This window comes from Dipodomys merriami, unplaced genomic scaffold (genome assembly GCF_024711535.1).
Source record: "Dipodomys merriami isolate MVZ:Mamm:240054 unplaced genomic scaffold, mDipMer1.0.p SCAF_29, whole genome shotgun sequence".
NCBI classification, from domain to species: domain Eukaryota; kingdom Metazoa; phylum Chordata; class Mammalia; order Rodentia; family Heteromyidae; genus Dipodomys; species Dipodomys merriami.
This window is the reverse complement of record NW_027204381.1, coordinates 18655255-18667263: the sequence shown is the minus strand read 5'-3', so window position 1 is coordinate 18667263 and position 12009 is coordinate 18655255. Positions and strand designations below refer to the sequence as shown.

At 49.7% G+C, this 12009-nt stretch overlaps 1 protein-coding gene across 1 annotated transcript; it reads left to right on the top strand.

Annotated features, from left to right (window-relative positions):
* The first annotated feature begins 8506 nt into the window (after positions 1-8506).
* On the top strand, positions 8507-11785 carry Apoa5 (apolipoprotein A5). Its single transcript, XM_070038530.1, has 4 exons — positions 8507-8904; positions 9127-9209; positions 9313-9424; positions 9895-11785. The coding sequence occupies exons 1-4, from the start codon at positions 8867-8869 to the stop codon at positions 10844-10846; spliced, it is 1185 nt and encodes a 394-aa protein (XP_069894631.1). The 5' UTR covers positions 8507-8866; the 3' UTR covers positions 10847-11785.
* Positions 11786-12009: the final 224 nt, after the last annotated feature.

The window sequence follows — 12009 nt, the reverse complement described above, 5'->3', positions numbered from 1 at the left end:
GTGTGTGGGGAGGGCTGTACAGGGAAGGGGAGACAATGTCCCCTCTCATCTGCTACCACTTGCCTCCATTTAGCCAACGAACAGTCCGTATATGACGACGCAGTGTAGTAGTCATATAAGACTAGTATCTGGGTATCGATCAATGAGCAAATGACTTCTGTAGGGCTGTAAGGGACACATGGACTCAGTGTCTGGCCTTGGGCGCTCCTGTCCGGAGGAGAGCTTCACTTTGTATATAACGCTATGGCTTTGAAGTTATGTATGTAAAGTTTACTTTTAACTCAGCCCACCCCAGTCCCATAGGGAAAAAAAAAGTGATTCATAGCTGGGTGCCAGTGGTACTCCTATAATCCTGGCTACTCAGGATGGTGAGGTCTGAGGATCACAGTTTGAAGTCAGCCTGGGCAGGAAAGTCCATGAGACTCTTGTCTCTAATAAACCACTAAAAAGCTAGAAGATGTAGAGAGCCAACCTTGAGCCGAGAGGCTAAAGGTCAGGGTGCAGGCCCTGAGCTAAAGCTTCGGTCCCAGCACACACGCACAATCTGTGCTTGCTTGAGAAGTATCTTGATCCATGGTCTCTGGAACTGAGGAATGAAGTAGGGACGTGCAGGAACCAGGAGCTCAAGGACTCACCGTGGACAGCTGCAGCCTCTGGAATGGGATCTGCCCAACCTTCAGAGCCTCCAAGCAGGAAGTCCCAGAGAAGAGCCAGCCCAGGCCTGCTTCCCAAGTGACATCTTGGCTGTTGGCCAAGGTCTCCTCCCCAGTGTAGGCCTTCGGGTGGTCCTGGCAGAGGCCCAGGGGGCTGTGGGGGCTGCTCTGGGTCTCTTTTCTGCTCGCTGGCAGCCGCCCGAGTACCTGCTTGTTGGGAGGGATAAATGTTTGAGACCTGAGTCCACCTGGGCTTGAGGCCTGCGTGAGCTGAGTAACTCCTGGGTGACTTGGGGCTGTCACTGAATATCTTTGGGAACGTAGGGAGGATGAGCTTCAGCTCAGGGTTTTTCTGAGCATTGTATGGCCCGACTGGCGCTAAGGTGGATATCAGGTGCAGTGAAACGTGCTGTAATTGATTACCCCTTGCTGCTGTGGCATAATGACACTCAGCAAACATGATCCCGGGCTCCCTGTCACCCACCTCCTCATTTCCTGGCTCCAGGCCACGTGGGCTGGGGGGGTGCTGGGGGGACGATGACCCTTCAGGGCTCCCTGGCCCCAGCTGCTTGCACTCCAGGACAAGGCCACACACAGCAGTGAGACAATGAGAGGAACAGAGGCTGTTTCCAAGCCAGTCTGGAAGCTTCTGAGAGGCTCAGTAAACATCCCCTGGGTGCTCCTGGTTGCATACTGCCTCCAAGACTGGGGAGGGCGCCTTGGTGTCTTCCAGACCTCCGTTCTTGGTGCAATGTCTGGGCAAGACTGACTACAGGACTACTACTAGTTCTTGTTGTTGTTGTTGTTGTTGTTCTTCTTCTTCTCCTCCTCCTCCTCCTCCTCCTCCTCCTCCTCCTCCTCCTCCTCCTCCTCCTCCTCCTCCTCCTCCTCCTCCTCCTCCTCCTTCTCTTCTTCTTTTGTCGATCCTAGGGCTTGAACTCTGGGCCTGGGTGCTGTCCCTGAGCTCTTCAGTTCAAGGCAAGCCCTCTACCACTTGAGCCATGGCACTGCTTCCAGTGATTTATGGGAGATAAGAGTCTCATGGACTTTCCTGCCCAGGCTGGCTTTGAACTGAGATCCTCAGATCTCAGCCTCCTGAGTAGCTAGGATTGCAGGTGTGAGCCATCAGCACCCTGCTTGACTCCAGGCCTCCTGAGGATCACACTGCAGTCTTGTGTCTACCTGGATGAGGCACACCTGGTCTCTCTGCTTCACAACGTCACTTTGGTCTTCGGACTCTGTGTGGCAGCCATCTCCTGGCTGCCGCAGTGGCCGGGATGTGGCTGGAACTTTTGATCTTCCTGTTTCTACCTCCTGTGCTACTAGGATTGCAAACCTCCCTAGATTTGGATTTGCGATGGTGGATTTGTGGCCTTTTCTTCCACTTGTCCTGTTGGAGGTCTTGGAAAGGACAGAAAGAAGGGAGGGGATGGGAGGAAGGGAAGGAAGGGAAGAAGGGAAGGAAGAGAAGGAAACAAGGAAGGAAGGAAGGAAGGAAAGGAGGAAGGGAGGGAGCTATGACAGAAGGAAAAGAAAGAAAAGAGGAAAAATTATTTTTACTGTGACTTTAGGAGGGTTTCTAGCAAAAGCAAAGTCAGACACACGCATTCAGTTTGCCACACTTGTTTCGAAGTACCCAAAAGAAGCCTACACACATGGCAAAGGCCTGGGACACCTCCTCTAGAACCTAAACCATCATTGTAGTCAGCTGAGAGGCCTTTCAGACTCTGAAATTCTGAGTGTTGTGGACAGGAAGTGCTTGTTCAGAAAAGTATGTTCTTCTACTTAAACATTTATCTTAAGGAAATAATCATGGAAATGCTTGCCTTTAGCTATCAGGATGTGCACTGCACTGGTTTTTAGATTTTAAAAAATTTATTAGAAATATATTTATTGAAATGAATTCTAGGAAATGAACAAAAAATAGAAATAGCACAATGTACGAGAAGAGGATCGTTCAGCACAGTATCAGTGGTTCACATGTGTAATTAGGAAGCTTAGGTTTGGAGGATGATGGTTCCAATCTTGCCCAAACAGAAACTTCCATGAGACTAATCTCCAAAACAACCAACAAAAAGCCAGGCTGGAGACATGACTCAAGTGGGAGAGTACCAGCGCTTAGCAAGTAAGCCGAATAAGCACAAGGCTCTGAGTTCAAGTTGCTGTACGGCAAAAAAAATTAAAAAGAAAAACAAAAGGAGATTGCTTTATAAATCTCGGTCTGCCCATTTTACCGCCCACTAAAAGCACTCAATGGCATGGAGGTGTCTGTATGTTATACTCTTTAAATAAAAACAATCAGGTTTCTAGACAATTTGATCCCACAAAAGTAAACTTGCAAAATATGGCTGTGCACACAAGCCTAGATCAATAGTATGGAAGAACACACAAGTGCTGATGGTGGAAATGTCCATGGTTACTTGTCTAATCCCTTCTCTATACTTGATACTTTTTTCCATGTTATATTCTTTTGAAGATGAAACATAGCTATTTAATCATTTTAGTTAATATTTTACTATCTTAATAGATGCAACCTCACATTCTGTCCAGAGATCTTGACAGCCACCGGAAATCATTCTGCCAAACTGCCTTTCCTCAATAGCAATTTTTTTTGGTGTGGGGGGGCACACAGGCCAGGGCCTTGAATATACTGGGCACACACTCTACCACCGAGCTAACCCCCATCCAGTGGCCTTTTACTAGAACTCAGAGGGCACTCTACATAAAAATACACAGAGAGCAGAAAGAGCCTCCTCAGGAGGCTCATTAAAGCCCAGGAGTTGGAGGTAACATAAGGAGAGCCTGTCTCAAATAACTAGATAGATAGATAGATAGATAGATAGATAGATAGATAGATAGATGGATGGATGGATAATTCCCCACAAAGACATTTCTGTTGCAAGCCACCGATCAGAGGTGCCTTGTTTGCCCTATATTGAGCCTCTTTGTTTCTGATGATGACGACTACATAATGAATCCTCCTCTTCCCAGTTTCCTGGAAGCCCAAGGCCAGTGGCACTGCTCTTGCAACGCTGTCACTGCCTCTTGCCTGTGTCGTTTGCCTTCTGTACCAGGTCACTACTTGCTGATGTTGTTTATGCTTTTTTTGCTCCTCAAGTTCTTTCTCTCTCTCCCCCCCTCCCATCTCTATCGTCATTTCCACCATCATTTCCAGTAGCCTCAAATCTCTGGTGATGAAGAGAGGGCTACATAAACAAAACCGAAAAACAAACAAAAACAAAAAAACAGCTATCACTAGTGACGATCTTTTTATCTTTGTTGGCACATCAGCCTGGTATTGACTCAGTGGCGGGTACGTCCCGTGGTTTCATGGTCCCCGTCACTGGCCCCACCCCCCCGTTGCGCCACCAGCAGGTGCTGCTGACACAAACATGGGCTTGTGGACACTTGGAAGCCACCAGGGACTGTGGTGTGGGAGGGCAAGCGGGCCCAGGACCTGGTGTCCTGGCTGCAGCTTGAGCTGTTTTGCCTACGCAGGAGACAGACAGGAGAGGCGGGACACGGAGGGGCTGTGGTCAGAAGCAGAATGGGACCCCGGGAGGAGAGGCCACTTCTGCTCTCAGGGGTGACTGGGCAGCATTCCTGGACTTGGCTGATCCTTGGCCTGCTGGCCCTGAGCTACTCTTTCTGTGCCCTGGTCAGCTGACGTGGACTTGCTGTTTGTATTCAGTGTCTTCTCTCTCTCCTGAATGATAAACCTTGTCTTGGGGTGAAGGGAACGACTTCTTCTCTACTATGCTGGGTCCCTGGCTTTTCCCAATAAGAACCAGGGAAGTTCTTGTTTACTTGTTCATTTTTTTTTTTTTTTTGGCTTGTCCTGGTGCTTGAACTCAGGACTTGGGTGCTCTCCCTAAGCAGGACTAGTGCTATACCATTTGAGCCATAGTTCTACTTCTGGCTTGTTTTGTGTGTGCTAAAAGTCTCACAGACTTCTCTGCCTGGGCTGGTTTTGAACCATGATCCTCAGCAGCTGGGATAGCAGCATGAGCCACCCAGTGCCTGCTGTTTGGTCTTTTTTTGTTTTGCTTTGTTTTGTTTTGTTTTTGGTTGGTTGTGGGGCTGGAACTCAGAGCCTGGGCACTGTCCCAGGGCTCTTTTGCTCAGGACTGGCTGTCTACCACTTTGAGTCATAGCTCCACTTCCAGTTTATTTTAGTGCTTAGAGGTGACTCTCATGGGGACTTTTCTGCCCAGGCTGGCTTCAAATCCTAGATCTCAGCCTCCTGAGTAGTTAAGATTACAGATGTGAGTCACCAGCATCTGGCTCTGTTCCCTTTCTTTCTTCCTTCCTTTCTTCCTTCCTTTCTTCCTTCCTTCCTTTCTTTCTTTCTTTCTTTCTTTCTTTCTTTCTTTCTTTCTTTCTTTCTTTCTTTCTTTCTTTCTTTCTTTCTTTCTTTCTTTCTTTCTTTCTTTCTTTCTTTTTTGCTGGTCTTGGGGCCTGAACTCTGGGTCTGGGTGCTGTTCCTCAGCTCTTCAGCTCAAGGCTAGCGTTCTACCACTTGAGCACCTTCCCGGCCCCACTGTTCCATCTTTTCAAACCTTCTTAGACCAGACTCAAGAAGGCTGGAAGACTTGGAGAAAGCCCAGGCTACTTTTCCAGGCCACTTTTTACGCTTATGCAGTAGCCACACTGAGCCCTTCATCTTTATCTGCCACACGAGATTGAGGTAGTACCCCTTTTTCTCTCCAGGATCTGCAAAGATATCTTCCACATAGCGTGTATCCTATCCCTCCAGGGTCCAGCCACACGCACCTCAGAGTCGTCCGCCATCAGCAACAGCAAGCTTTGAACGTCTGACTCAACTTGAATCTCCCATCTAAACCTGGAATGTCAGTCATTCCTGGTCACAGAATAGAAGGCTCTGGACGGACAACTCGCTCATTGTCTTTCCTGCATCATCCTTGGCTTTCTCTCTCTCTCTGATGGTGCAGTGTTCTGTCCCCTCCCACTTTCCCTGGTGCATCTTGGCCTTCTTCTACTCTGTTTCCTTGGGAGCGGGTCTGGTCTCCACCCACTGTTCCTGGTTGTTAGACAGAACCTCTGTTCCCAGACCAGGATGTCTTGGAGGCCGCTCCTCTCCTTGTCCCTGTCGCTGCTTTTCACACCCACTGAGGTCTCAGGCTCTGACGCAGGCCAACCAGTGAAAAACCTAAGCAGGAGGGTGAGGCCCTGAGCACATGCGCTCCCCCCCATCTTTTCTTTTTTAAGTGTGCCTGGCTAATACCCATTGATCAACTGGAAGCTGGAACACTTTCAAAACATCGTTGCTTTTTCTCTCCTTTCTCTTCTCCTTGTGGATTTATACATTTTGCTTTAAAAATTGCATTTTAAGGTCTTTTTTATTGGGATTTTTAGGAAACGGCTGAGGCTAATGTAGTTGATCAATCTATCATCCCGTACCAGAAACTAATTGATGCTTTTTAGTGTCTTTCTCCATATATTGGCTTGAAAGTTATCCATTCTTTTGAGTCTTTTAATGGGTTTTCCTTAAAAATTTAATACTGTTGCCTGGCTCAACAAAGTCTAAAGATGATCAATATTCCTATCTTCACCCTGGATATTGCAAAGACTGGGCAGTGCTTCAACTTTGATCTCTCCTTGCCCATTTTTCATGTTATTTTGGTCTAATATTTTAGTTCCTCATTGTTTTTTTTTTTTTTTTTAACATTTTCTTCAATGGTGGCAGTGGAGATAGGGGAGTGAAGTAGACAGATTAAACTATATATATGGCTTATATATATAGTTTATATATATATATATATATATATATATATATATATATATATATATATATATATATATATATATAGTTTTAGGTAGAACTAGATGCAATTGCCAACATTTGATTCTTAGTTATAAAAACTAAATTCAACCGGGAAGTGGTAGCTCATGCCTGTAATCCTAGCTGCACCGGTTCAAAGCCAGCCTGGGCAAGAAAGTCTGTGAGACTCTTATCTCCAATTAACCAGCAAAAAGCCAGAAGTGGATCTGTGGCTCAGGTGGAAGAATGCCAACCTTGAGGGCAGTTTCCAGGTCCTAAGTTCAAGCCCAAGTACTGGCACCAACAAAACCCTAAAACCTAATTTCATATACACCCATCATATAATGTATATGCAGCACACAAGGAAATATGAGCGTGTCTTGCATTTGTCATTTGCATTAGTTTAGATTCAGTCAGAAAAACAGAAGTCATATCATGTATTTAGGTATGATAGGCTTTAATGAAGGAAATTAAACTTAAAAAAGTGTTGGGAGGGCCAGAGAAGTGACAAATGGTTTGTAATACTGAATAATTTTCTGCTTTGTAATAATGACTGATTCTCCAAAAACTCACCTACAAATGTAAAGCTCTCCTCCTTATCTGTCTATAACAGATGTGACCCCCAAGAAGGCCTCCAGGAGCAGCTTTAAGTTCCACCCTTCTATTTGCAACTTTAGTGAAAAGTAATGGTTGCTTCTCTTCAATTTCACATTAGCTGGCTCTAACCGTGGACCATGGACAGAAAGGGATTCTGGGGGATGTAGTCTGAATGACTTCTGTATCTCAAGAAAGACCTTTAGAAGAACGTCTTCAGTTGTATTGCCAACGGACAATCCAGCGCAGCTGTAATTTATGGCATAGCCTTCTTAAGTTTCAGTCCTCAATGAAAGCCATTAGAGTACCAAAAAGGCTTCCTTTTTTTGTTGTCCTGATAAAATCTACATAGAATTACCATTTTAACTTAGAGTTAGAGCAGCTGAACATTAGCCTTTTGTTGAAGATGAAGGTACAACAAGGGAGGGGCATCTCCCTCCCTCTCTCTCTCTCTTAACAAATATAAACTAAATCTGAAAAAAAAAAAAGAACATGCATTCACTGGGAGGTGGGCTATTTCAAATAGAAAGAATAGCATGCACAAAGGGGCAGCACCTGGGGAGGTGCCCAGGAAATGCCAGAGTTTTGTGCAGCAGGAGGTGAGATAGGAAATGGGCTGGGATGGGAGGATGGACGGAAGGGCAGGGCTGTGGTAGAGAGACCCTATAGGTTCTGAGCACACTCAAGGTGAGGGGCCACTAGGGTTCTGGCAGTGTGGAAGCAGCTTGAGAGTGAATCATTCCAGGTACACCAGGAGCACAGGTGAGGAGCTTACGAAGGTGTCTGTTTAAGCATGTGGAGGGAGGCTGTCACTGGAGAAAGATCTGAGCTTCAGGCCTCTCTTCCTCAGAGGCCCTGGGGGTGGAGTTTAGCCTTCCCCATGGATAGTCTTCCTCCTGCTCCAATTCCTGAAGTCCAGAGTCCCTGGCCCCCAAACCACTACACCTCACTTTCAACATGGCTTCCCCTGCTTCATCCAAGATTCTCTCATACATAGAGAGATGGGAGGGTCTTGAAAGCCATAGATGCTGGCTCTTCTCAGGTTGCCCAGTAGCTTGTCCTGGGGCTGGTAAGAACTGCTTAGACTCTAGACAGCAGCTGTTCCTCTAACTGGCCGGGCACAGTTGAGTAAGAGCGGGGCCTTCCACAGACAAACAGGCTGCGTGTATTGATGGGATGGCTCATGGGCCACAGGGAGGTTGCAGGTCATGGGATTTAGGGGAACTGAGTGAGGGAAACCCCACTCCTACTATCGGTTCTGGAAAGTACTTGTGCAGGCCCTGGTACAAGGGAATGTATTAACCCTCTGAGTGCCAAGCAAAGGGCAGGAGGTAGGAGCTCGGAGGTAGCTGGGGTCATCTTCGTTGAACTTCCACGTGTTATTTACTCAGAGCAACTGTTATCAGAGGCCCAGGCGCCTCCATATAAAGCAGAATGTCTGCTCTTGGTGCCCAGAACTGAGCAGGTGAGCAGCAGGGGTGAAGGAAGGTGGTGGTCTTAGTTGGAAGGAAGGGAGTGGCAGAGAACTTTCTGGAGATAGCTTGGTGGCAACTAAGGCTTCCCCCTCCCCACCTCTGTGTAAGCTTCAGTTTTCCTAGCTATGAAATGGGAGGCAAGAAGACGAGAGAGAGAGAGAGAGAGAGAGAGAGAGAGAGAGAGAGAGAGAGAGAGAGAGAGAGAGAGAGACAGACAGACAGACAGACAGACAGACAGACAGACAGACAGACAGACAGACAGACAGACAGAGAGCACCAGGGAACAGGGAGGATGATGGCAGAGCAACCTTTGTAAGGCATACCCTTCTTGGGGACTGAGGTAAGAAAGGAACCCCTGACCCATGTCGAAGAAGACTCCAAGACTCCCAGACACTCCTAGGTGAGCACCAACCTCCTCTGGGGTCCCTATAAGCCAGGGAAGGGGGTAACAGGATTTGGGCCAGGCTACTGCTAGAGTTCTTGAAGTAAGTCCCTTCCTTTTTTTTTCTTCTTAATTTGGTACTGGGGTTTGAACTCAGGGCCTTGTGCTTGCTAGGCAGGTGCTCTACCATGTGAACCACACTCCCAGCCCAAGCCTTCTTTGCTTCTTCACCTTGCCCAGGCTTCTATACAGTGTTCTTTTCAAGAGTGCATCCATATCCAGCATGGCTGCAGTCCTCACCTGGGCTCTGGCTCTCCTCTCAGGTGGGTCTGACTTCAATGTGAGGGTGGGGCGGAGGCTGGGATGAGGGGTCTACCCCCCTGGGGGAGGAGGGATGCCCCCTAGTCACCCCTTCTTTCTCGACAGTGTGTGCAGCCACTCAGTCACAGAAGGGCTTCTGGGACTACTTCAGGCAGAGCAGTGGGGACAAAGGCATGATGGAGCAGGTCCAGCAGCAGAAGCTGGCTCGGGAGTCTGTGTGAGTGGCCCTGGTTTGGGGGAGGAGCCAGCAGGAAGGTGAAGCGACACCCTGCCTCCCTCACCCTGTGGTCCTCAGCCTGACAGAGGAAGCACGCTGGGTTGTGCTTGCTCTGCTGGCATCTGCCACCCTGGGATCTTCCACACTTCCTGCCCCCGCTTCAGTTGTTGGCCCCATACCAAGGCATTCCATCAGATCAGTGGAGGATTCCCAGAATGGAAGGATGGTGTGATCCTCTTACTCATGTGTGCACTGACTTCTTTGCATGAAGTTTTAGGTCTGGATTTGCTTGCATGTGTAATGCGTCTGTGATTCCTGTGTGGTTGGTTGAGGGTGAGGACTAGACACCCCGGCTCTGGAGCTTTCTCCCTACATCCTTAGTTTCCCCAGAGGATCAGAGCATGATGGTTCTGGGGTAGAGATGATCTAGGCTAGTGGACTGATGGCCTGCTTGTCCATCCCTTTTCCAGGAGCTTGAAAGATAGCCTCAAGCAAGACCTCAGCAATATGAACCAACTCCTGGAAAAACTGGGCTCCTTGAGTGGACAGGGGAAGGAGCCAGCCAGTCTGGAACAGGACTCAGCGGGCATACGCCAGCAGCTGCAGGAGGAGCTGGAAAAGATGAGGGTGCACTTGGAGCCCTACATGGCTGAGAAGCACAAGCTGGTGGGCTGGAATTTGGAGAGCTTTCGGCGGCAGCTGAAGCCCTACACGGAGCAGCTGATGGAGCAGGTGGGCCTGCGAGTACAAGAGCTGCAGGAGCAGCTGCGCGTGGTGGGAGAAGACACGAAGGCCCAGCTGCTGGGGGGTGTGGACGAGGCCGTAGGCCTGCTGCAGGGTATGCAGAGACGCATGCTGCACCACACGAGCCGTGTCAAAGAGCTCTTCCACCCTTACGCGGAGCGCCTGGTGACTGGCATCGGCCACCATGTGCAGGAGCTGCACCGCAGCGTGGCCCCCCACACTGCAGCCAGCCCTGCGCGGCTCAGCCGCTGCGTGCAGAGGCTCTCGCACAAACTCACCCTCCAGGCCCACGCGCTGCACTCGAGTATCCAGCAGAATCTGGACCAGCTGCGCAAAGAGCTCAGTGCCTTTGTCCAGGCCAGTGCAGACGGGGCTGAGGAGGGGACTGGTCCTGACCCCCAGCTGCTCTCCGAGGAGGTGCACCAGAGACTCCAGGCTTTCCGCCAGGATACCTACCTACAGATCGCTGCGTTCACCCGTGCCATCGATCAGGAGACAGAAGAGGTCCAGCAGCAGCTGGCACCACCCCCACCAGGCCACAGGGCCTTCGGCGCAGAGTTCAGACAAGCCGACAGTGGCAAGGCCCTGAGCAAGCTTCAGACCCGTCTGGATGACCTGTGGGAAGATATCACCTACAGCCTTCATGACCGGGGCCATAGCCAGCTGGGGGAGCCCTGAGGGTCTGCCGTGTTCAGGCTCATTCCCTAACTCTTTGGCTGGGAAGCCCTGGGCCTGAGCTTCTAGCATGGCTTGTGGTAGGTGGAGGGTCCTAGCCTGGACAGATGAGGCTGCTTGCTGTTACTACCTATCCAGCCTCCTCCATTCCCCCATCTGGATGCATTACACTCACCAGGCTTTGCAAACCCAGCTTTGGTGCTCATTTGGGAATCCTCAGGCGTGTGACCTTTCAGGGGTGGAGGGAGTGGGGAGGAGATGGGGAGATGGCTTGGGAGCCCATGTGCCATGGTGCTAGAAGCCGGTGCCACTACAGCCCCGAAGTTCACTCCTGTCACTTCTAGCCTGGTGATGGCTGCAGCTGGTCCACAGGGAGGTGTTCTTGTTTACCCAAGGGGTTCTGACAACCTTCACGGGGAGCAGAGGACAGTTGGAGGAAAATGTAATGGTGAGAGCATGGGAAGGTGTGGGTAGGCCCTGGCTGGCCGTGATCCTGGTGGGTGAGTGGTGAAGCAGTAGGAGGATTGGGCAGAGTCCTTATTTTACTCCATCCCTGAATGAGGGACTGAGCTCCCCAAACGACGGGGTCTTCTTCTTCTTCTTCTTTTTTTTGGGGTCCGGTTGTGGGGGCTGAACTCTGGGCCTGGGGGTCCCTCAGATCTTCAGCTCAAGGCTAGCGCTCTACCACTTGAGCTGCAGCGCCACTTCTGGCTATTTCTATTTATGTGGTGCTGAGGAATTGAATCCAGGGTCTCATGCATGCAAGGCAAGCGCTCTACCACTGAGCCACCTTCCCAGCCATGGCGGGGGGGGGGGGTCTTCTTAAACCTTCTGGGGAGGGAGAGCATACTGTGTGCCCTCCGTATCTTCAGCCTTTTCTTTCTGACTCCCAGGCTGAAGTCTAGACTTCCAGCTCAAATGAAATAGATGCTTGTGATGGAAGTTCATTTGCCTGGTGTGACTCATTTGGATCCTGTCGAAGAGTGGTTGTCTCGCCACTGTCCCAAAGCACCCATCACTCACTCTAATCTCTTACTTCCCCGTCTCATTGACCCCCTTCCCATCCCAGTCTGCCTGAGGGCCGGCTCTGGCTGGGCTCTGTTTCGGGGTTGTCATACTTGATGTGACAGTTGTCTGTCACACCGGAGGGAGGGAACAGGTTTTGA